This window comes from Macaca thibetana, chromosome 15 (assembly GCF_024542745.1).
Source record: "Macaca thibetana thibetana isolate TM-01 chromosome 15, ASM2454274v1, whole genome shotgun sequence".
Taxonomy (NCBI): Eukaryota; Metazoa; Chordata; class Mammalia; order Primates; family Cercopithecidae; genus Macaca; species Macaca thibetana.
Genome location: NC_065592.1, coordinates 7,357,036 through 7,382,444, shown reverse-complemented (window position 1 = coordinate 7,382,444; position 25,409 = coordinate 7,357,036). Strand labels below are relative to the sequence as shown.

Genomic DNA, 25,409 nt, shown 5'->3' with positions numbered 1-25,409 from the left:
TAAGGAAAGGGGGGACATTTGCATAGCCTCAAAATATCTTTTAATTACTGGGGTGGCTTGAACATCTGTCCATGGGTTCTTTGATACTCTTCCCTCCAGGAAGTCGAGCTTAATCCCCCTCTTTTTGAGACTGGGCTGCATTTAGTGACTTGCTGCATTTTTTTGTTTTTGTTTTTTTTGAGATGGAGTTTCGCTCTTTCACCCAGCCTGGAGTGAAGTGGTGTGATCTCGGCTCACTGCAACCTCTGTCTCCTGGGTTCAAGTGATTCTCCTGCCTCAGTCTCCCAAGTAGCTGGGATTATAGGCGCCCACCACCATGCCTGGCTAATTTTTGTGTTTTTAGTAGAGATGGGGTTTCACCATGTTGGCCAGGCTGGTCTCGAACTCCTGACCTCAGGTGATCCACCCGCCTCAGCCTCCCAAAGTACGTGAGCCGGCTGGGCGCAGTGCCTCATGCCTGTAATCCCAGCACTTTGGGAGGCCGAGGTGGGTGGGTCACAAGGTCAGGAGTTCAAGACCAGCCTGGCCAACATAGTGAAACCCCGTCTCTACTAAAAATACAAAAATTAGCCAGGCGTGGTGGCGTACGCCTGTAGTCCCAGGTACTCGGGAGTCTGAGACAGGAGAATCGCTTGAACCCGGGAGACAGAGGTTGCTGAAATCACGCCACTGCACTCCAGCATGAGCAACAGGGCGAGACTTCGTCTCAAAAAATATAAAAATAAAAAATAAATAAAATAATAATTTTTTAAAAAGTGCGTGAGCCACCGTGCCCGGCCTATTCACTGACTTGCTTCTAATGATTGGACCGTGGTGATTGCGCAGTGGAGAAGACTGGCAGACAGCACCCTCAGCAGGTGATGGAAGTCAGCATCGCTTGGATGTCATGTGGGTTTCCTGTGCTCCCACGTGATGTGACAAGAAGGGCACTTCACCTCTGTGTATTTCTTTCCCAAGCCTATAACCCTGGTCTAATCATGAGAAACATCAGATATTCTAAAAATACCTGATCAGTGCTTTTCAAAAAGTGTCAAGATAGTGGCAGATATGGAAAGACCGAGAAGCAGTGATAGGTTGGAGGAGAACAAGGATAACACTAAATGCAATGCCATGTCCCGGATGGGATCCTGCAGCAGAAACCAGACATTAGAGGAAAAAGTGGAGAAATCCTAATAAAGTCGCTGGGTGTGGTGGCTCAAGCCTGTAATCCCAGCGCTTTGGGAGACTGAGGAGGGTGGATTGCCTGAAGTCAGTTCGAGACCAGCCTGGCCAATATGGTGAAACCCCGTTTCTACTAAAAATACAAAAATTAGCCGGGCATGGTGGCAGGCGCCTGCAATCCCAGCTACCCGGGAGGCTGAGGCAGGAGAATCTCTTGAACCCGGGAGGCTGAGGCTGTGGTGAGCCAAGATCGCACCATTGCACTCCAGCCTGGGCCACAGAACAAGACTCTGTCTCAAAAAAAAAAAGAAAAAAAATCCAAATAAAGTCTGGAGTTTAGTTAACTTAGTTTTGACAAATGTACTGTGGTAATGTCAGATGTCAGCATCAGGGGAGGCTGCCTGAAGCAGGTATGGGAACAATCTGTAATGTTCTTGCTATTCTTCTAGAATTCTGAAAAAAAATTGTTTTTAAGTTTCTGCAGTGATTCTAGACTCTTATTGGTCCAGGTGGGATACCCTGGTCCCGCCCCTTCCTGGCTGATTTCTGAAAAAATTTTGTTTTTAAGTTTCTGCAGTGATTCTAGACTCTCATTGGTCCAGGTGGGATACCCTGGCCCCGCCCCTTCCTGTCTGATTCACGTGACCCTGGTGAGCATGTCCTGCCTCCATTGCAGATGTCGCCCCGGGACTTTTAACCTGCAGCCCCACAATCCGGTCGGCTGCAGCAGCTGTTTCTGCTATGGCCACTCCAAGGTGTGCGCGGCTACTGCCCAGTTCCAAGTGCATCACATCTTCACCGATTTCCACCAGGGTAAGAGGTGCCCCCTGCAGACGTCTCCCAAGGGGAGCTCCCAGCCTAGCGGCAGATGGTCCTGCCCTGGGGAGATCTTGCACTGGTGGATCTCCCATTGAGGAGAGGAGCCACAGGCCTGCACAGCCTAGGTGGGGTCGGGGGTGAGATGATGGCTCCCCAGTGCCCACCTGCGACCCCCAGCTCCCTCCCCAGCCTCTGACTCTTCTCTTTATACTTGTGGTGGGGTTGGGGCCCGGCTACGTGACGCTTTTTGGATCCTGTAGGGGAATTTCCACTCACCCCGTTGAGACTGGCCTCCCTTGGTATATCTAAACACTGGGTATATCTAAACAGTGGGGATTCAGGCTCAGTCTCCTGGCCTCCACTTATTGAGCACCTGCTGTATGCCAGGCACTGCGCTGAGCACCTCACATGCAAGGATTCTCATTCCCCTTTTAATGATGAAGTAACTGAGACCCACAAAAGGTAGGCCACTTGCCTGAGGCCACGTAACAGTTGTGAGCACTGGGTTTATCAGCTCCTGAGTTTTGCTCCCTTTTTTTTTTTTTTTTTTTGGACACAGGGTCTTGCTCTGTCACCAAGGCTGAAGTGCAGTGGTGCAATCACGCACAGCTCACTGCAGCCACCACCTCCCTGGGCTCCCGTGATCCTCCCACCTCAGCCTCCTGAGTAGCTGGGACCACATGTGTGCACCACCATGCCCGGCTCATTTTTGTATTTTTTTGTACAGACGGAGTCTTACCATGTTGCCCAGGCTGGTCGAGAACTCCTGAGCTCAGGTGATCCTCCCACTTCGGCTTCCCAAAGTGCTGGGATTATGAGTGTCGGCGCCCAGCTGTGTTTTGCCCCTAACTACTATGGCAGCCGCTACCATGGTCCCTGACTCCACGTGGTACAGCCGCATCTTTAAAGAGGAAAGCAGCAGAGCTCGGAGCTCTGCATTAAACCAGAGGCTGCGTGGGCCCCAGCTATGTCCCACAGAGTGCCCCCCACCTTCTGCCTGTCCCCAGAAAAGAGCGAGGCATTAGCTGGAAAAGAACCTCAGGGCCGACGCTGGTGCGCCCCAGACATGAGGACCGCGCGCCCTCTGCTGGAGGCCGTGCAGAAAGGACGGAGAGATGCGCGGACCGGGACAGCGTGTCTGGGTCCTGGGTCCGGGGGTCTAGGGTGTTAGCGTTGGGCAGGACTCATTTTCTAGACCCTAAGAATAGTGTTATGATCTGTTTTCACCTTGGGCCAGGCACTGGGTGTGGCTGACCCTTCGAGGGTATCGTCTCATTTTGTCTCAGTTGCAGCAGTTCTCAAACTTTTTGGTCTCTGGATTCCTTCTTTTTTTTTTTTTTTTTTTTTTTTTTTTTTTTTTTTTTTTTGAGATGGAGTCTCACTGTATTGCCCAGGCTGGAGTGCAATGGCGGGATCTCAGCTCACTGCAACCTCCGCCTCCCAGGTTCAAGTGATTTTCCTGTCTCGGCCTTCTGAGTAGCTGTGACTGCAGGCACCTGCCACCATGCCCAGCTTATTTTTGTATTTTTAGTACAGATCTGGGGTTTCACCATGTTGGTCAGACTGGTCTTGAACTCTTGACCTCAACTGATCCACCCTCCTCAGCCTCCCAGAGTGCTGACCTCCCAGGTGTGAGCCACAGCACCCGGCCTCTGGATCCCTTTATGCTCGTGAAAATTATTGAGGACCCCAAAGTGCTTTTGTTTAATGTGGGTGGTTTACATGGATATTTGCTGTCTTAGAAATGAAAACTGTGGCCGGACACAGTGGCTCATTCCTGTGATCCCAGCACTCTGGGAGGCCGAGGGGGGTGGAACACCTGAGGTCAAGAGTTTGAGACCAGCCTGACCAACATGACAAAACCTCGTCTCTGCTAAAAATTAGCCAGACATGGTAGCCAGCTCCTGTAATCCCAGCTACTCAGGAGCCTGAGGCAGGAGAATTGCTTGAACCTGGGAGGTGGAGGTTGCAGTGAGCCGAGATCACGCCACTGCACTCCAGCCTGAGTGAGAGGGTAAGACTCTGTCTCAAAAAAAAAAGAAAGAAAGAAAGAAAGAGAGAGAGAGAGAGAGAAAGAAAGAAAGAAAAGAAAAAAAGAAAACTGAGTGGTTTTTAAATTTTTATTATTTATTATTATTATTATTATTTTTAGCAGAGACGGGGTATCGCCATGCTGGCCAGGATGGTCTCGATCCCTTGACCTTGTGATCCACCTGCCTCAGCTTCCAAGAGCGCTAGGATTATAGGCGTGAGCCACCATGCCTGGCTGATTTTTTTTTTTTTTTTTTTTTTTGAGTCAGAGTCTTGCTCTGTCACCCAGGCTGGAGTACAGTGGCATAATCTCAGCTCACTGCAACCTCTGCCTCCGAGGTTCAAGTGATTCTCCTGCCTCAGCCTCCTGAGTAGCTCAGATTACAGGCACCTGCTTCCATGCCTGACTAATTTTTTTATTTTTAGCAGAGACAGGGTTTTGCCATGTTGGCCAGGCTGGTCTTGAACTTCTGACCTCAGGTGATCCGCCCACCTTGGCCTCTCAGAGTGCTGGGATTACAGGCATGAGCCACCGCGCCCCGCCTCCTAGTTTCTTCTAAAAGCCTGTCTGCAAACTTCTCTTCATGTTGACATCTTCCTTTCTCTGACCTCTTTCCCCACTCCATTCCTTCCTTCTTACCCCTTGGCTGCCTCAGATGTTTGGCCTCTGCCTCACTGCGCCCTGTCCCCTGGAGAGGCAGCCCCTTAAGGTCACTCACTGTGTGCTGGGCTGTGCTCTGTGTTAACTGCTGTGGCCAGAGGGAGTAGGCACTGAACTGGCACTGGGGACCAGAAGGCCTGGGCTCCCATCCTGGCTGGACCCCTTCCTAACCAGGTGGCCTCCCTGCCTGCGATGGTGTTAATAACACAGGTCACTAGAAGGACAGGGTTCATGAGGTCACAGTGAGAAAGTTCTCTGAGAGCCTGAAGATGAGGTCAAGTCTGGTACTATTAGAGATGCCCCTGATGTCCCAGGGCACCCATGTGGGGGTCTTCAGGCTGTCTTCATGTTGAGCTCAAAACCCCCACTGAAAGGGCAGGGCAGGCTTCCAGGCCTGACCATGCCCCAAGCAGAGCCGGGTCCCTGAGCTTTCTAGCTTCTCCTGAGGCTCCCTCCCACCCCAAGGCTCCAGCTGGGGCTGGCACCTGGACACCACCCTCCAGGGCCTCATACTGATTGGGGGATGTCTGTGTTTGCTGTCTAGGAGCCGAAGGCTGGTGGGCCAGAAGTGTGGGGGGCCCCGAGCAGCCCCCACAATGGAGCCCAAATGGGGTCCTCCTGAGCCCAGAAGACGAGGAGGAGCTCACAGCACCAGGTACCTCCAGCACCAGGTGGGGGCTGACTGCCCTGTGTCGGTTCCTCCTGCTGCTAAACAACTCGCCACACATTAGAGGCTGAAAACAATGCCAGTTTATTCTCTTAGAGTCCTGGAGAAGTCAGAAATAGGTCTCTCGGTGCTAACATCAAGGTGTCAGCGGGACTGAGTTCCTTCTGGAGGCCCATGGGAAAGTCCCTTCCTTGCCTTTCCCAGCCTCTGGAAGCTGCCTGCATTCCTGGGCTCGTGGCCCCTTCCTCCATCTGCAAAGCAGCCAAGTTTGTCTCATGCCCCATCACTGGCTCCAACTCCCCTGCCTCCCTTTTGCGTATTTACCATTAATCTCTAATGATTGATGGGGCCCAGCTGGATAACCCAAGATGCTCTTCCTACCTCAGGTCAGCTGATTTACAACCTTAATGTCCCCTGCCACAGAACACACCATATAAACGGATTCCAGGGATTAGGGTGTAGATGCCTTTGGGAGGCTGTTATTCTGCCATCAGACCACAGTATCTGATGAAACCCCCATTTTTCTGGTCACAGCTTTGTCACGGAGGGTTTCTTCAGTGCCACAGAGCCATAGCCACTGTCATGGCCCAGAGAATCTCTGTTTCTCATCAGCCCCTCACCCACCAGGCCACCGCACCCCAAGCCCAGAGCCACGGCATTCTTGCAAAAGGAAGGAGGTTCTTGATCATTCTGACCTCTCCACCCCACAGTGAGGGGACCTGTGGTCTCCTGGTGACTGTCTCAGTCCCAGAACCCAGAGCCTAGAGCCCGTCTTTAGCCCCACTGTGGCTGATTCAGGGCCTGCCAGCGCCCCGGACCAGCTCTGCCCTTTCCCTCCCTCTCCCAGAGAGGCCGAGGAGATGAGTCACAGATGGCTGAGGAGCCGTGCGCCCCGCAGCCAGGAAGTCAGAGGCCTCGGGCCCTTTGTGGGGCAGGTGCTGCAAGCTCAGAGTCCCATGAGCAAAAAAACACACTCTGTTCCGTGGCCACTCTGCTGGCATATGGAAGAAGAGGGGCTTATTCCTGCAGGAAGTGCTTGCTGGGTATTGGGCACACTGCAGGGGTGAGATGGATGGACGGCCTGGCCTCGTGGTGCTCTCAGGCCGGCCCGCTCCCAGGGCACCCTGAGCAGCTGGAGGTGAGGGCATGGCAGGGGAGCCAGGCTTCTGCCCGTTGCTCACGGAGGGGACACAGAAACAAGCGTCTGGGCTGGCTGGTGACAGCATCAGAGGGAATGAACCCACAGACCCTCTGGCCAGCATGTCCACTTTCTGTAGTCTGCCTATGAGCACTTGGGGGCAAAGACCAGGAGCTGAGTGAAGATAAGTATGTAGGCCGGGCGCAATGGCTCACACCTGTAATCCCAGCACTTTGAGAGGCCGAGGTGGGTGGATCTCCTGAGGTCAGGAGTTCAAGACCAGCCTGAAATGGTGGCTGGTGAAACCTCGTCTCTACTAAAAATACAAAAAAGTTAGCCAGACGTGGTGGTGCATGCCTGTAATCCCAGCTACTCGGGAGGCTGAGATGAGAATTGCTTGAACCCGGGAGATGGAGGTTGCAGTGAGCCAAGATTATATCACCACACTCCAGCCTGGGCGACAGAGTAAGACTCTGTCTCAAAAAAAAAAAAAAAAAAAAAAAAGGAGTATTTAGTGGTGTAAGCTTGGGACTGTCCTAGGAGGGACTGGGTAGCCTATTGGTGGACTGTGATGCAGCCTTTACAAAGACTGCCAGTTGTGGAACAGTATGTGAAACCATCTCACGTGTAGAACATGAGTAGCAAAAGATGGGAGAGGAGCATTGCACTGGCACTGGTGACTGATTCTGGAGGCCGAATCGGGGTGCAGCCGGAGCATGTGGCCACCATCTCCTGGGGCTCCCTGCTTCAGGCTGCTTCTGCTCAGGTGAGCAATTCCGCCAGCCAGGAAACGCTCCGGGGCAGAGGGACACAGGGACTTTCAGTGTATCAGGAGCTGCCCACCGAAGCTGTGGCGGGGCATACTACAGAATTTGAGGGGTGCACTGCAGAATGAAAACTGCCCCCCAATTCCCAAATAGGGGGAGGTACCATTAAAGGTACTAAAATAGAAACACTTGTTTCTCCCTGCAGTTTTGCCCTGTATTTGTCATGGTGTTTTTTGGTTTGCTATTTGATGCCATTCTAGGTAAAGGAAAATTTTAAGTTATTAGCATGAAACATATTAAGTTATTAGCATGAATTTTACCATTCCTTTTTTTTTTTTTTGAGACGGAGTCTTGCTCTGTTGCCAAGGCTGGAGTGCAATGGTGCGATCTCGGCTTACAGCAACCTCTGCCTTCTGGGTTCAAGCGATTCCCTGCCTCAGCCTCCCGAGTAGCTGGGATTACAGGTGCCCGCCACCACAGCTGGCTAATTTTTTGTATTTTTAGTAGAGATGGGGTTTCACTATCTTGGCCAGGCTGGTCTTGGACTCCTGACCTTGTGATCCACCCGCCTTGGCCTCCAAAAGTGCTGGGATTACAAGCGTGAGCCACTGCGCCTGGCTGCGTATTTTGTTCTTACGAGGACAGTGGAAATACCGCACACGACAAGCCCAGCCACTTTGATTTCACTCTTTGACACATGCATGTTCCACTAACGTAGCACACGTCCGTGGTTTTCTCACGGGTAAGGGAAAGACTGCTGGGAAAGGAGGGTGGTCCGTGCTCTTTCCTCATGGGTCACGATCTTCCGAAGCAATGATTGGTTGATACAGGGACATGACGTGAGTCAGAAGGTACCGCCCAGGGCTTCTCCTTGGTTTGTGTTTCTCAGAACGCCAGTGCCTTCCTTCCAAGTTTGGAGCAACTTCTGATTGGAAGGGAAGGTGTGGCCTGGGGCCCAGCGCGCCTCTGCTCATTCAGCCAGCTCGCTTACCTTAAATGTCACCTGGAGTCCCGCCAAACTCCGGCTGCTGGGTGTTCCCTAGGAATTCCATGCTTGTGGGCATCGTGAATGCTGCTCTCGAGCAGGTGGCAGCCTCTGTGGTCACACGTGTGTGTATCCCCTCCATTCATGCTTGGACTCCGTGTTCCGTTTTACACCACTTCTAAAACCCTAGTTCAAAGATAAAATTATTAAGAATGTGAAGATGGTCACAGCAGAGCATGAAGCCAAGCGTGGGGGCGTGTGTGACTGCACAGGTCACACGCCTGTGAAGCCGGGGACGGGCTGCGGAGGTGTGGGTGGGTCCCCTGCAGGGTCTGCTGTGCAGGGAACTTTTGATTTTCTACCCACTGCACTTTTATCTTGTTTGAACGTTTAGTTGCCACTAAAATCAATATAGACTTTTAAAATCATGCTAACCATATGAAGACTGTCAAAGCCTTCTTCTCTTGTCTTCAGAGAAATTCCTGGGAGATCAGCGGTTCAGCTATGGGCAGCCCCTCCTCCTGACCTTCCAGGTGCCCCCCAGGAGCTCCCCACTCCCTGTGCAGCTGAGGCTGGAAGGGGCGGGCTTGGCCCTGTCCCTGAGGCACTCTAGCTTGTCTGGCCCCCAGGATACCGGGCATCCCAGGGAGGTAGAGCTCAGGTTCCAGTAAGTATCCTCTTCTGTCCTGAGAGATGGGGAGGTGGGAGGGGTGGTCTCTGAGGTCCGGGCACATTTCAGATGCCCCTGTGGTCTGGGGGGCTGCACCCCATCCCCAGCTGTGGCACCCCCACCCTATGTCGGGATCTCACTTTGACCGCTTCTCTCGCCAGCCTGCAGGAGACCTCTGAGGATGTGGCCCCTCCGCTGCCCCCCTTCCACTTCCAGCGGCTCCTCACCAACCTGACCAGCCTCCGCCTCCGTGTCAGTCCCGGCCCCAGCCCTGCTGGTCAGTAAAGACAACCACATGCCCAAGACCCGAGCGCTTGCCAGTTCTCAGAACTGGGCTGGGCTCCTGGGGCCACGGTCTTGTTGGGACCTGGTGGCCAGTGGTTATTGTCCTGCCAAGAAGAAATCTGAGTCAAAAGTCAGGACCATTGCCAGAGGTCATATAACCTGTGAAGGCAGTGGGGATGGTGGCTGAGGTCAGACGCAGGGACTGGACAGGAGAGAGGTCTAAAGGATGGGCCTCAGAGGCAGGTGTGCGGCCAGCAAGCCACCCAGACCCATTGGGTGTGGGCACTCCACCTTCGCTGAATCCACCAAGCCCCGGTCCCTGCCGGACACAGCCCACAGCCGGCAGTCCAGGTGTCCCCTGGGAGAGTGAGTCCCATGCTGGTCACTGGTGGTATTCTACCTAAGCCACCCTAGGAGGGTCTGGTCTTCCCAAAGGGGGCCAAGCTCTCACACATCATTGATGGGGATCTGTCACCACCTCCCACCCTGGTCACAGTGATTGACAGCCTTAGCCTCTGATGTGTTCCTCATGATAACCTACCCACACACACTATTTTAAAAATCAATATAGGCCGGGAGCAGAAGTTCACGCCTGTAATCCCAGCACTTTGGGAGGTCGAGGCGGGTGGATCATGAGGTCAGGAGTTCGAGACCAGCCTGGCCAAAATGGTGAAACCCCGTCTCTACTAAAAATACAAAAATTAAGTGGGCATGGTGGCATGCACCTGCAATTGCAGCTATTGGGAGGCTGAGGCAGGAGAATCGCTTAAACGTGGGAGGCGGAGGTTGTAGTGAGCCAAGATTGTACCACTGCACTCCAGACCGGGCGACAGAGCCAGACTCCATCTCAAAACAACAACAACAACAACAAGAAAAAAACAGCCTGGTGTGGTGGTCTGTACCTGTAGTCCCAGCTACTCAGGAGGCTGAGACTGGAGGATCGCTTGAGCCCAGGAGGTTGAGACTATAGTGATTTGTGCCACTGCACTCCAGCCTGGGTGACAGAGCGAGACCTTGTCTCTAAAGAAACAAAACAAAAAACAAAAGCCCTACTGTCTGTGTGTAAAATGAAGCTGAGCTCTAGGCTCAGATGTTTACAAAGGGGTTTTTCTACCCTTCCAGCACCAAGCAGGACATTTGATAGTCACGTGGGGAGTTTCTGGGAATGTCAATTTCCGGGAACTTTAGGCCTCTTCATCCACATGACAACCAACATGTCCTCAGATTTGCTTCCAGGGGAGGGAGACTTTGCTCTTTTTGAGAACCTCTGGCTCAAATGGTCAGTTTTCCCCAGGCCTCTTTTGAGTACAAGGGTGCTGGAATGCACTGGAGAAGCAGGCGACATAGTGACCCTCCCTCGCACCTGCGATCCCCAAACTTCCTCTTTCCGTGGGTAATGTTTTGGGAGGCCTGTCTCTAAATCTTTCTATGTGTATGTGCTTAACATCTGTATTTTTGTTTGTTTGTTTGTTTTTTGTTTGTTTGTTTGAGGCAGAGTCTCGCTCTGTCGCCCAGGCTGGAGTGCAGTGGCGGCGTGATCTCGGCTCACTGCAAGCTCCGCCTCCTGGGTTAACGCCATTCTCCTGCCTCAGCCCCCCCGAGTAGCTGGGACTATAGGCGCCCGCCACCACGCCCGGCTAATTTTTTGTATTTTTAGTAGAGACGGGGTTTCACCGTGTTAGCCAGGATGGTCTCGATGTCCTGACCTCATGATCCGCCCACCTCAGCCTCCCAAAGTGCTGGGATTTACAGGTGTGAGCCACCGCACCCGGCCTTTTTTTTTTTTAACATAGAAATGTGATTACACAGTCAGGCACGGTGGCTCATGTAATCCCAGCTCTTTGGGAGGCCGAGGCAGGTGGATCGCTTGAGCTCAGGAGTTTGAGACCAGCCTGGGCAACATGGGGAAACCTTGTCTCTACTAAAAATACCAAAATTAGCCAGGAGTGGTGGTGCACACCTATAATCCCAGCTACTTGGGAGGGAGAATCACTTGAGCCTGGGAGGCGGAGTTTGCAGTTAGCCAAGATCATGCCACTGCACTCCAGCCTGGGTGGTAGAGCCAGACCCTGTCTCAAAAAAAGAAAGAAAAAGAAAGAGAGAGAGAGGGAGGGAGGCAGGGAGGGAAAAGAAAAGAAAGAAAAGTAATCACACAGTACAATATCCTGGGACTTGCTTTTTGTCAGCTAACAGTGTGTCCTGGAGGTTGTTCCTTGTCATTACACGTAGAAAACCTGGTTTTCTGGGTCTGGTGTGTAAGATTCTGCGGTGTGGATGCTCTGTGAGGTTTTAGCCATCCCCCTATTGACAGGCACTTGAGTGGTCTCCAGTTTTCCCAATTACAGCCGTGTCACAGGGAATAGGGACCAGCCTCATAGAAAAGTCTTGGTATTCCAGTATAAGTGTTGCTTTAGGACAGAGTGCTGGAAATGGAGATATTAGGTCAAAGAGGGAGTATTTTCCATTTTGATCCACGCTGCCAAATTTTCCTTCAGAAGGGCTGCTCTGATGAGGAGTGTCGGCCGCCCCTGGTCTCCCTGTTCTGTGTCTACAGATGGTCGTTTTCATATTTTGCCCAGAGTTTATAGTTGTTTTCTGTGGTAAGGCTCATCTGCCAGGATCCCCTACTCCTCTGTTACTGGAAGCAAAACCTCCTGATTAGTATTCATACATCCACACTCATTTTTTTTCAAATATCAGATTTCTTTATTTTTAAAACATACCCATTATAGTTTATCTAAACGCAAAATGTTCACTTTCCTTGCAGGTAAGAAATGTCACTGACATTTCTGTGTCAATTAGCTTCTTTTACATCAAAATCCTGTTCTAGTCATTAGTCTCAAAATCTCCTATAACACTTAGAACTTTAGGCTGGGCGTGGTGGCTTGTGCCTGTAATTCCAGCACTTTGGGAGGCTGAGACAGGAGGAGTCCTTGAGGCCAGGAGTTCAAAACCAGCCTGGGCAACAGGGCGAAACTGTTTTTCTACAAAAAATTTAAAAATTATCTGGGTATGATGGCACACACCTTTGATCTCAGCTACTTGGGAGGCTGAGGCAGGAGGATCATTTGAGGCCAGGAGTTCAACACTGCAGTGAGCTATGGTTGTACCACTGCTCTCTAGCCTGAGTGACAGAGCAAGATTCTGTCTCTCTTAAAAACAAACAAAACAGGCCAGGCGCGGTGGCTCAAGCCTGTAATCCCAGCACTTTGGGAGGCTGAGACGGGTGGATCACGAGGTCAGGAGATCGAGACCATCCTGGCTAACCTGGTGAAACCCCGTCTCTACTAAAAAATAAAAAAAACTAGCCGGGCGTGGTGGCGGGCGCCTGTAGTCCCAGCTACTCGGGAGGCTGAGGCAGGAGAATGGCGTTAACCCAGGAGGCGGAGCTTGCAGTGAGCCGAGATCGCGCCACTGCACTCCAGGCTGGGCGACAGAGCGAGACTCTGTCTCAAAACAAACAAACAAACAAACAAAACAACAAGAAAAATCTTAAAGCTTTAGAAATAGACCTTACACTTTGCCTAAATGTAGCATTCAGTTATGAGCAGGCCAGGTGAATTTCCTACACCCCATCCTCCACTAAAATTCATCTATAAAATGTTACCAGTCTGAGAGGTGTGAATGGTATCATCGTTGTTTAAATCTATATATCTTTTTTTTTTTTTTTTTTTTTTTTTTTTTTTTTTGAGACGGAGTCTCGCTCTGTCGCCCAGGCTGGAGTGCAGTGGCCGGATCTCAGCTCACTGCAAGCTCCGCCTCCCGGGTTCACGCCATTCTCCTGCCTCAGCCTCCCGAGTAGCTGGGACTACAGGCGCCCACCACCTCGCCCGACTATTTTTTTGTATTTTTTTAGTAGAGACGGGGTTTCACCGTGTTAGCCAGGATGGTCTCGATCTCCTGACCTCGTGATCCACCCGTCTCGGCCTCCCAAAGTGCTGGGATTACAGGCTTGAGCCACCGCGCCCGGCCTAAATCTATATATCTTTAATAACCTGTGGAGTGGATATCTTTCCATAAAATTCTCAGCCGTATCTATTTCTTCTTGAAAACTGCCGATTCATCTCCCTTACCCTTGAATTGACTATTAAAAAAAAAAAAAAAAAAAATCAACCAGCGCAGTGGCGCATACCTGCAATACCAGCACTTTAGGAGGCCCAAGGCAGGAAGATTACTTGAGGCTAGGAGTTCAAGACATGGGCAACATGGATAAACCCCATCTCTACAAAAATTTTTAAAACTTAGCTGGGCTTGGTGGCTTACCTGTAGTCTCAGCTCCTTGGGAGGGTGACATGGTAGGATCACTGGAGCTTGGGAAGTCAAGGCTGCAGAGCTATGATTGCACCACTACACTCCAGCCTGAGTGACAGAGTGAGAATCTGTCTCAAATTAAAAAAAAAAATCATTGATTGCTAGGCAGCCTTTATATACGTGGGCCTGGTTCATATGTGAACAGGAGGGTTTTGGGGGGAAGCATGTGCGGGGAGCTTGTGCCTCCTTTCCTCCTCTCTCCCTTCTCGCCCTGCAGGCCAAGTGTTCCTGACTGAGGTCCGGCTCACATCCGCCCGGCCAGGGCTTTCCCCGCCAGCCTCCTGGGTGGAGACTTGTTCATGTCCCAGTGGCTACATGGGCCAGTTCTGTGAATCCTGTGCTCCGGGATACAAGAGGGAGACGCCACAGGGGGGTCCCTATGCCAGCTGTGTCCCCTGCACCTGTAACCAGCATGGCACCTGTGACCCCAACACAGGTGAGTGTCCCGGCACCCCATCTGAAGGCACCTGGGTTATACCCAAAACAGCGAGATGAGTACTGACCTGGACAGGACCAGCCTGGCACAGGCATTGAGGTGTTGGCCAAGCTGAGGGGCAGTGTGGACACTGAGCTTTCCCGTGCTGCTTACTGCCTGGGCGCCTCATATTTTAATAAAAGTTACTACTGGAATTTGGCCGGGGGCAGTGGCTCAAGCCTGTAATCCCAGCACTTTGGGAGGCCGAGACGGGCGGATCACGAGGTCAGGAGATTGAGACTATCCTGGCTAACCCGGTGAAACCCCGTCTCTACTAAAAATACAAAAAACTAGCCAGGCGAGGTGGCGGGCGCCTGTAGTCCCAGCTACTCGGGAGGCTGAGGCAGGAGAATGGCGTGAACCCGGGAGGTGGAGCTTGCAGTGAGCTGAGATCCGGCCACTGCACTCCAGCCTGGGCGACAGAGCGAGACTCTGTCTCAAAAAAAAAAAAAAAAGTTTTCTACTGGAATTTATCGAAGCCTCAGACTCTGTGCCAAGGACTTTTTATGCATCAGGTGAGAGCTGGAAGCCAGCTGCTATGCGGGCCGTCTGTCCGTGCCACCTTCTCCCCAGGCTGATCCTTTTCCCAGGAAGGACCAGAGAAAGACCTCAGGGGTTCTTACATGCAGAAGGTGCTGTGAGGAAGGGCAGAGGCACCAGCATGGCGGGTGACAGCAGGAGGGTTCCCATGAGGGTCACACAGGTGACAGCAGCTCACAGGTGCCAACCCAGAACCACAGACCTGCCACCCTTACCCCTTAGTGGCCTTGAGAAAGTCACTTCCCTCCCTGAGCCTGCTTCCTCTTCTGTAAGGTGGGGATATTGACAGTATATACACAGCCTCTGTTTCTGCACAAAGCCACATGGAGGTCAGGAGACACTGAGGCTCTGAAAACACAGGCCTGGGTTGCATCAGAGCTCAGCCGTAGCTAACCGGGACTGCCTCAGGGAAGCGCAGATAATTAAAGTCTGTACTTTTCAGGACACCTGGGAAATAATAAAATAGTATCACCAGGTTCCTATATGTGCTATTCACCTTCTCTACACTACATCATTGACTCCTGCAGACATTTCTGCGGGAGCCAGGACCCTTCCTGTCCCGTCTCACAGGGGAGGGCCCCACGGGCAGATACATGGCCAGCAGGTGGCAGAGCTGTGCCTCTCTCCAGCCTGGACTCCCAGGGCCTGGTCACTACTGGCTACTCATTCCCACTTCTTTTTGTTTTATTTTTTGTTTTATATTTTATTTTATTTTTTGTGGGGAGTGACAGAATCTCGCTCTATTGCCTATGCTGGAGTGCAGTGGCGCAATCTCGGCTCACTGCAGCCTCCTGCTGGGTTCAAGAGATCCTCCCACCTCAGCCTTCTGCGTAGCTGGGATTATAGACACCCGTCACCATGCTCGGCTCATTTTTATATTTTCAGTAGAGGTGGCGTTTTACCATGTTGAGGCTGGTCTCAAACCCCTGACCTCAAGTGATCCTCTTGCTTCAGCCTCCCAAAGTGCTGGGATTACAGGTGTGAGCCACCATGCCTTGCCTACTGATCCCCACTTCTTTTTTTTTTTTTTTTTTTGAGACGGAGTCTGGCTCTGTCACCCAGGCTGGAGTGCAGTGGCTAGATCTCAGCTCAGTGCAAGCTCCGCCTCCCGGGTTTACGCCATTCTCCTGCCTCAGCCTCCCGAGTAGCTGGGACTACAGGCGCCCGCCACCTCACCTGGCTAGTTTTTTTTTTTTTTTTTTTTTTTTTTGTATTTTTTAGTAGAGACGGGGTTTCACCGTGTTAGCCAGGATGGTCTCGATCTCCTGACCTCGTGATCCACCCGTCTCAGCCTCCCAAAGTGCTGGGATTACAGGCTTGAGCCACCGCGCCTGGCCTGATCCCCACTTCTATAGGAGCAGACCTGGCCTTGCTCGAGGTCACATGGCCAGGAGGCACCTGAGAAAGCTGGACCCAGGCCTCTCTCTACTCCCACACTGAAGGCCTCATGCCTAGACGCCTGCTGCCTCCCCAGAGCAGGTGGGGGCTCTCTGAGAAGAAGGCTACTGGGCATTTTTTTCCTAAAAAGGCAGTAGCAAGGCGTGGTGGCTCACGCCTGTAATGCCAGCACTTTGGGAGGCCAAGGTGGGTAGATCACCTGAGGTCAGGAGTTCGAGACCAGCCTGGCCAACATGGTGAAACCCCATCTCTACTAAAAATACAAAAATTAGCTGGGCGTGGTGGCGGGCACCTGTAATCCCAGCTAGTCAGGAGACTGAGGCAGGAGAATCGCTTGAACCCAGGAGGTGGAGGTGGCAGAGAGCCGAAATCACGCCATTGCACTCCAACCTGGGCGACAAGAGCAAGACTCTGGTGGGGGGAAGGGGAAGAGGCCAGGCGCGGTGGCTCACGCCTGTAATCCCAGCACTTTGGGAGGCCAAGGCAGGCAGATCACCTAAGTTCGGGCGTTCAAGACCAGCCTGGCCAACATGGTGAAACCCCATCTCTACTGAAAATACAAAAATTAGCCAGGTGTGGTCAGGTGCCTGTAATCCCAGCTACTCAGGAAGCTGAGGCATGAGAATTGCTTCAACCCGGGAGGTGGAGGCTGTAGTGAGCCAGGATCACGCCACTACACTCTGGCCTGGGCGACAGAGCAAGACTCCATCCCAAAAAAGAAAAAAAGTCAGCCAACATAGCCAGGGAGGGCAACCACAGCCACACGCCACATGCCACACACCGCATACAGGGCACTCTCTCTTCTGTGTCCGTGGCAGGCATCAATAATCAAGCCCAGATGAGGCCACGTAATCCCTCCCTGCTGCAGTGCTTCCCACAGCCCCTCTGGAGGAAGCAGAGTCCTCCATAGCTGGGATCAGTTTGTCATCCCCACAGAGCCTCTGGCCCTGCCACAGCATCCCGCTCAGCTTGGCCAAGTCCTCATCTGTGAAATGGGCAGTGTAACCCTGCTCCCTAGGCTGGGAGGAGGAATGAGCCTACGGGTGCTGGGCCTAGGCTGGGGCAGTTCCCTTTGGATGCCAGCCCTGCTGTGCACGAGTGACCTGGTCCTCACTCCTCCTCCCAGGTCACCTTGCCTCGGCTGCTGGGGTGCTGCCTGGGGACCTCCTGGAAGTGGTGGTCTTGGTTAACCCCGTCTCAGCCAGGCTTCTCACTCAGCCCCTGGCAGTGGGCCTCCCTTCTCAGACACCCCAGGCTCTGAGCAGATGCCAGGTGTGGTCAGCCTGGGGAAGAAGAGTTTGCAGAATCCACCATCAGAAGGAGCCAGAGGGCAGAAACGGGTTCCCGCCTCTGAGACTAGGTATCCCCTGTGTATCCCAAACTACATCAAGGGGAACCTCTTTGCAAAGTCATGTGAGGCAGAATTCTGGGTCTGTGTCTCCCTTAGGAAAAGTTGCTCTTCCTTTTGGTCCCTTGGAATCAAGAGGACAACCGTGTAGCAAATGGTAGCTGTGTCACCTGTTGGTTCAGAGAGAGATTTCGGAATACAAAATAATAACAGTGCTGGCCGGGCGCAGTGGCTCATGCCTGTAATCCCAGCACTTTGGAAGGCCGAGGTGGGCAGATCGCTTGAGGTCAGGAGTTTGAGACCAGCCTGGCCAACATGGCGAAGCCCCATTTCTACTAAAAATACAAAAATTAGCCAGGTATGGTGGCGCACGCCTGTAATCCCAGCTACTTGGGAGGATGAGGCAGGAATATCACTTGAACCTGGTAAATGGAGGTTGCAGTGAGCCAAGATTCTCGCCATTGCACTCCAGCCTGGGTGACAGAGTGAGACTGTCTCGACTAGTAATAATAATAATAACAGCAGCACCGATGAGGGTGACAGAGTGAGACTGTCTCGACTAGTAATAATAATAATAACAGCAGCACCGATGATTATGTGTGCCAGAGAGTCTGCAAGGCACTTTGAATGCATGATCTTGTTGGACCCTGACAAGAACCCTCTGAAGTCAGTGCCGCGGTTGTTCCCATTTTGCAGATGAGGAGACTGAGGTATGGGGGCATTGGACAACTTGCCCAGCTTTGCACAGGCAGTGAGTAGTGGACATGAACCGGGTGGTCCAGCTCCAGGCCTGGACCCTCAATCCCCAGGCTCTGCTGCCTCCACCTGGGAAAGGTTCCCACCCCACTTCTGCCCGGGATGTGCTCCCCTGACCTCTCCTGCGAGGATGCCCACCATCTCTGGGCATTCAGGGTTCAGATAGTGCTAAACAGGTGCTTGTCTTGCCCCTCAGGGATCTGTGTCTGCAGCCATCATACCGAGGGCCCATCCTGTGAACGCTGCTTGCCGGGTTTCTATGGCAACCCCTTCGCGGGCCAAGCCGATGACTGCCAGCCCTGTCCCTGCCCTGGCCAGTCGGCCTGCACGACCATCCCAGAGAGCGGGGAGGTGGCATGCACCCACTGCCCCCCGGGCCAGAGAGGTGAGTGACTCCTGCCCCGGAGCCCTGCCCCACGGAGGGCCAAGTCCTGGCGCTGTGACTCTGCCCTGGGCTCCAGGGTTAGGGCCCTGCGTTTAGGGTGTGGCCCGTGAGGGAGAGCCCAGCTTATAGGCAGTAGGCATGACCTCTGGGGACACGGAATCCCTTAGCCCCATAACCAGAGCCCCAGGCTGCTGCATATTGCCAGCAGAATTTGGGCCATTTAGAATTTGGGCCATTTAAAAATACTCATATCTGGGCCGGGCACGGTGGCGCAAGCCTGTAATCCCAGCACTTTGGGAGGCCGAGATGGGCGGATCACAAGGTCAGGAGATCGAGACCGTCCTGGCTAACACAGTGAAACCCCGCCTCTACTAAAAAATACAAAAAACTAGCCGGGCGAGGTGGCAGGCGCCTGTAGTCCCAGCTACTCGGGAGGCTGAGGCAGGAGAATGGCGTAAATCAGGGAGGTGGAGCTTGCAGTGAGCTGAGATCCGGCCACTGCACTCCAGCCTGGGCGACAGAGCGAGACCCCATCTCAAAAAAAAAAAAAAAAAAAAAAACCTCATATCTGGTCCCTGGCCCCTTAGAGTCCGGGTTAGTAATAGTTGAATAAGTTCCCTGGGTGATTCTGTTACACAGCTAAGGTGGAAAACCTCGATTAAACTTCTAGCCTTTAAAAAAATGTCATCAGGTGATGTGCGAGGCAGAACCACCCACGCCCACCCTTGTTCTCAGACTCCTTGCATTCTTTCCTGCTCTGGACTCAGACATCCTCGACTCTGATTTTTTTTTAAAAGCAGCTTTATTGAGATACTATTCATATACCTGACAGTTCACCCATTTAAAGCGTATAATTCGGCTGGGTGTGGTGGCTTATGCCTGTAATCTCAGCACTTTGGGAAGCCAAGGTGGGCAGATCGCTTTACTCCGGAGTTCAAGACCAGCCTGGGCAACATACCGAGACTCGCACCTCTAAAAAACAAAAATACAAAAATTAGCTGGGTGTGGTGGCATGCACCTGTGGTCCCAGATACTCTGGAGGCAGAGGTGGGAGGATGGTTTGAGTCTGGGAGGTGGAGGCTTCAATGTGCCCAGATTTCACCACTGTACTCCAGCCTGGGCGACAAAGCCAGACTCTGTATCAAAAAAAAAAAATTAAATAAAGTACAGGCCTGGTGCAGTGGCTCATGCCTGTAATCCCAGCACTTTGAGAGGCTGAGGTGGGCGGATCACGAGGTCAGAAATTTGAGACCATCCTGGCTAACACGGTGAAACCCTGTCTCTACTAAAAATACAAAAAATTAGCCAGGCGTGGTGGCGCGCACTTGTAGTCTCAGCTACTCGGGAGGCTGAGGCAGGAGAATCACTTGAATCCAGGAGGTAGAGGTTGCAGTGAGCCGAGATTGCGCCACTGCACTCCAGCCTGGGCAACAAGAGTGAAATTCCATCTCAAAAAATAAAGTAAATTCGCTGACTTTTGGCATATTACAATATTAATTTTTATTGTGATAAAATATATATAACATGAATTTTGCCATTTTAACCATTTGTAAGTGTGTAACTCAGCATCAGGAAGTACATTTGCAATGCTGTGCAGCTGTCACTCATCCATCTCTAGAACTTTTTCATCATCCCAGACAGAAACCGCACTGATCAAATGTATTGTAGAGGCCAGGCGCCATGGCTCACGCCTGTAATCCCAGCACTTTGGGAGGCCAAGGCGGGTGGATCACCTGAGGTCAGGAGTTCAAGACTAACCTGGCCAACATGACAAAACCCCATCTCTACTAAAAATACAAAAATTGGCTGGGAGTGGTGGCAGGCACCTGTAATCCCAGCAACTTAGGAGGCTGAGACAAGAGAATTGCTTGAAACCAGGAGGTGAAGTTTGCAGTGAGCCAAGAGTGTGCCACTGCACTCCAGCCTGGGCAACAGAGCAAGACTCCATCTCAAAAAAATTAAAAAAAAAAAAATTGTTGAATAGCCTCTCCTCCCTCCAGCCCCTGATAACAGCTGTTCTCCTCTCTGTCTCTATGAATTTGACTGCTCCCAGTATTCCATTTAAATGGAACCATATAGTGTTTGTTCTTTTGGGTCTGGCTTGTTTCACGTAGTGTAATGTTTTTAAGATTCCTAGACATCTGATTTTGCTTTTGGTACTTGTGGCTGCATTAAATTGATTTGTCAAATGCCATGTGCTTTCACTGGGACCGTTCTGAAAGCAGTTCTCTGGCAGCCAGTAGCCAACAGGGCAGGGTGGATGGCCACAGAGCCAGGAGCTCAGGAACCGAGGGACGGAGATTGCACCGCAGGACCCTGCACCCCACTGGCCACCATGCTGTCCCTCCATTCTCATTATCTTCCTTACATTTTCTAGCTCCCGACTGTGGCTCCCCTGGCTTGCAGACATGCGCGAGGCCAGTGAGAATGGACAGTTAGAGAAGCTCAGGCGGACCCAGGCTGAGACATACCTGAGGGAGGATTTCAGGGGAGCAGGCAGTGCTGTGTGCAGAGGGGACCACCCTTGGGAGGGAGGGTCACCTGGAGTGGACCTTAGACCTGGGACCTTCTGCCACTACCCTTCTTACCCACGCCAGTGTCCCCTAGGTCCTGGGAGGGCCTGGCACACTGAGAGCTCACCTGGGGATGTCTGAGTCAGGATTGACCGAGGTCAAGTCCTGATTCTCACTTGTCCCGGGATGACTCCTGCCTGCCATCCTGGCCCCTTGCAGCCCTTCCCAGGACCTCCAGAGCTGCCTCCTGCCCTGTGAGCTGTCCCCACCTGGTTCCAGGTGAATGGCCACTTAACCATGGGGCTCATTCTTCATCATCAGTTTCAATCTCCCCCTTTCCTGTCTTATTTTATCTCTATTTTAGAATCCACAAGGCGGGTGCTAGCCTCGACCTTGACCTCTGTTCCAGTTTGTCTTTTCCTTTCCTTTCCGTTCCATTCCATTCCATTCCCCCTTTCCCTTTTCAGGGTTGCCCTTAGCACTATTAAGTTATTTTCTTTGGAAACAGAGTCTGGCTTTGTCCTCCAGGCTGGAGTGCAGCAGCGCAATCTCAGCTCACTGCAACCTCCGCCTCCCAAGTTCAAGCGATTCTCCTGCCTCAACTGCCTGTAGCTGAGATTCTCCTGCCTGTAGCTGGGATTACAGGCACTCGCCACCACGCCTGGCTGATGTTTGTATTTTTAGTAGAGATGGGATTTTGCCGTGTCGACCACGCTGGTTTCGAACTCCTGGCCTCAAGTGGTCCACTCACCTCAGCCTCCCAAAGTGCTGTGATTATAGGAGTGAACCACCATGCCCGGCCAGTACCATTAACTTCATTTCAACTGACCAATGACTTTTGAGGACACAAGGAGCTCACAACTATTCTTCACAATGGCAGCAGCTATTTTTTAATTATAAAATTAGTACGTACTCTTGACTGACTTAGTAACTTCAGAAAAAATAAATGAAAAAATAGAAATAAATGTACATACTCATTGTAATGTTGGAGCAGTGTAAAAATGTCAAGAGGAACATGAAAAAAACATGTAAGTGGCCAGGCACGGTGGCTCACACCTGTAATCCCAGCACTTTGGGAGGCCGAGGCAGGTGGATCACCTGGTGTCAGGAGTTCAAGACCAGCCTGGCCAACATGGCAAAACCCCGTCTCTACTAAAAATACAAAAATTAGCTGGGTATGGTGGTGCACACCTGTAATCCCAGCTACTTGGGAGGCTGAGACAGAAGAATCATTTGAACCCAGGAGATGGAGGTTGCAGTGAGCCGAGATCATGCCATTGCACTCCAGCCTGAGCGACAGAGCAAGATTCCATCTCAAAAAGAAAAAGAAAAAATAATGTGAGCAAGGCAGCATTCCTGTCACGTCCAGGGGACCGTGGCTATTACTTGGGCCTGACATTGGTTTCATGTAGAGATAGGCAGAGAGATGGACATGTTTATAAAGAGTGGCTGATACCACATGAAGCACTTGGAACAAGTATGTTCTTTCATGCTCCATCTGTGTCCAGAGTGGATCCCTAGAACCACCCTCCAAAAGCCCCCTCACGCAGCATCTCTTCTGTGGCTCACAGTGACCTGGGGGCTGGAAGATGAGCCAGAAAGTCCAAGTCAAACCCAGAAAGCAGGGCAGGATCTGCAATGCACAGTCTAGAGGAAGTTCAGGAAACATGAGAAGCAGAAAAGGTAAAGGGGCCAGGGACTGCACAGGAAATTCCACCTAGCTAAGAGGGGGATGAGGAAGAGGACCAGGAGAAGCAGGTGACTGACGTTGGATGGTGACAATAAAGAAGGTGAGGAAGAGGGTGATCAAGACAATGGTAATGAAGAAAATGAGGATAATGATCAGAATGATGACAATGAGGTGATGATAAAGATAAGGTGACGATGACAGTTGTGCCAGTGCAGTGGGAATGTGGACCTCAATTCTGTGGGCAACTGTGACCCCCCTGTCTGGCCACTGCCTGCGCTGGCTCACAACACCACAGGCGACCATGGGTGATGATGAGGGTAATGGTCAAGAAGGTGATGATGATGAAGATAATGGTCAAGATGACAATGGTGATGAAGGTGATGATGAGGAGGATAATGGTCAAGATCATGAAGATGAAGGTGATGGTCAACATGAGGATGAAGCAGGTGATGAGGATGAGGATAATGGTCAAGATGATGAGGAAGATGATGATCAAGATGATGATGAAGGCCAGGTGTGGTGGCTCACGCCTGTAATCCCAGCACTTTGGGAGGCTGAGGTGGACAGATCACCTGAGGTCAGGAGTTTGAGACCAGCCTGGCCAACATGGCAAAACCCCATCTCTACTAATAATACAAAAAAATTAGCCAGGCATGGTGGCACATGCCTGTAGTCTCAGCTACTTGGGAGGCTGAGGCAGGAGAATTGCTTGAATCCCAGAGGTGGAGGTTGCAGTGAGCCAAGATTGCACCTCTGCACTCCAGCCTGGGTGACAGAACGAGAATCCGTCTCAAAAAATAATAAAAATAGCCAAGCGTGGTGGCTCACGCCTGTAATCCCAGCACTTTGGGAGGCTGAGGCGGGCGGATCACGAGGTCAGGAGCTCGAGACCATCCTGGCTAACACGGTGAAACCCTGTCTCTACTAAAAATACAAAAAATTAGCCGGGCGAGGTGGCGGGCGCCTGTAGTCCCAGCTACTCCGGAGGCTGAGGCAGGAGAATGGTGAACCCGGGAGGCAGAGCTTGCAGTGAGCTGAGATTGTGCCACTGCACTCCAGCCTGGGAGACAGAGCAAGACTCCATCTCAAACAACAACAACAACAACAACAAAAATTAGCCAGTCATGGTGGTGTGCACCTGTAATCCCAGCTACTACGGAGGCTGAGGCAGGAGAATCACTTGAACCCAGGAGGCAGAGGTTGCAGTGAGCCGAGGTCGCACCACTGCACTCCAGCCTGGTGACAGAATGAGACTCCATCTCGATAATAAAAATAATAAAAGATGATGATGAGGAAGGTCATGATGATGGTTGAGGTGCTGATGGGGATAGTAGTGATGGTGAAGATGATGGCGACGATGATGATGAGGGTGTGAGGACAGATATGTGATGATAGCCACTGCTGCTGAGTGCTTACTACATGTCAGGCCGGATGTTAAGCGCTTTTCACAAATTATGTCACAGTCCTGTGGGGAGCCGCCATTGTTATCCCTACTTTAGAGAAGAGGAACTTGAGTTCCTAGAGGTGCAGTGGCTTACCCAGGACCACATAGCTGTGGGCAGCCACTGGGAGCTGGTCCCAGGTCCTCCTGCCCAAGCCTGTGCTTTGCCCCGGGGAGGCTGGAGGGACGCTTGCTCTGCTTCACACCCACCCTCATCCCTGGTGGGCCCAGCTGACTGCTTTCCTCACACGTGCTCCCTCTACACACAGGGCGGCGCTGTGAGGTCTGTGATGATGGCTTTTTTGGGGACCCGCTGGGGCTCTCGGGGCCCCCCCAGCCCTGCTACCAGTGCCAGTGCAGCGGGAATGTGGACCCCAATGCCGTGGGCAACTGTGACCCCCTGTCTGGCCACTGCCTGCGCTGCCTGCACAACACCGCGGGTGACCACTGTGAGCGCTGTCGTGAAGGTTTCTACGGGAGCGCCCTGGTCCCTCGGCCCGCAGACAAATGCAAGCGTGAGTACCCACCTCCAGTCCCCGGGGTGGTGCACAGTGGGCCCCTTCTCCTCTGCCCTGGCTCAGGACCCAGAAGGGGTGGCTGAGGAACCCACCGGAACCAGCTGGCCCCTCTGCAAGGCCATCCAGCCTCAGACAGGTCACTCCCCTTCCCTGTCTCCGTGTCCAGAAAGCACAGGGGTTTGCCTCTCTCCAGGGTCTCTTTCAGCCAGGAGATCTTATAAACTCTGATCCCAAAGCCCGGATAGTCTGCCACTTACCTCCCGCTCTGCAGTTAGCACAAATGGCTGACCCGGTGATCGCCCTGCGCCGGGTCTCCAAGGCCATGCTTCCCCGCATCGCCTCAGTTAACATTTAGCCCCCGGGAGGTTCCCAGAGCCCTGCAGGATGGAAGCTCAGCCTTCGCCCCACACTGATGTGCTTGGAGCCCTTTCCTACGCCGCAGCTGCCGGCTCCTGCTCACTCTCTTTTTGTGGAACCCCTGCAGGAAACACAGCTCTGGCCCAGAATGAGATGCTCCCCTGGTGGTGGCCAGGAGAGCAGGGTCACGGGACCCAGAGCCGTAGGTGCAGGGCTGTGCCTGTGACCCTCACCCAAGTCTCTGGCCCTCTGCAGCCTGCCAGGGCTCAGGGCAGGCTCAGAAGGACTGTCTGCCGCCATGACCGTCCTGAGCTGTCCCTCTAAGGATATAGTCAACGGGCTGAGGCTGGAGCTCGGCCCTGGAGCCTTTTTCCAGCAGGGGCGTTGGAATCTGGGCTGAATGTGCAGTATCATCTCTGGAGGCTCCGCCATCTCCTCCGCCTCTGTTGGACCCCCAAAGGTGGAACAGACAATCTGCATTGTTGCCAACACC

General features: G+C 52.4%; 2 protein-coding genes across 2 annotated transcripts in view; both read left to right on the top strand.

Annotated features, from left to right (window-relative positions):
• The window catches only part of AIF1L (allograft inflammatory factor 1 like), an 803,784-nt gene that overhangs the window by 719,188 nt on the left and 59,187 nt on the right, over nucleotides 1-25,409 (top strand). The gene's annotated exons all lie outside the window — the stretch shown is intronic.
• LAMC3 (laminin subunit gamma 3) overlaps nucleotides 1-25,409 on the top strand; it is an 89,721-nt gene that overhangs the window by 37,344 nt on the left and 26,968 nt on the right. The window contains exons 8-14 of the mRNA XM_050759713.1: nucleotides 1,838-1,974; nucleotides 5,217-5,327; nucleotides 8,704-8,896; nucleotides 9,061-9,176; nucleotides 13,713-13,931; nucleotides 18,209-18,397; nucleotides 24,311-24,556. Of these exons, the coding sequence (XP_050615670.1) occupies nucleotides 1,838-1,974; nucleotides 5,217-5,327; nucleotides 8,704-8,896; nucleotides 9,061-9,176; nucleotides 13,713-13,931; nucleotides 18,209-18,397; nucleotides 24,311-24,556 (1,211 nt within the window). The remainder of the gene's footprint in view (nucleotides 1-1,837; nucleotides 1,975-5,216; nucleotides 5,328-8,703; nucleotides 8,897-9,060; nucleotides 9,177-13,712; nucleotides 13,932-18,208; nucleotides 18,398-24,310; nucleotides 24,557-25,409) is intronic.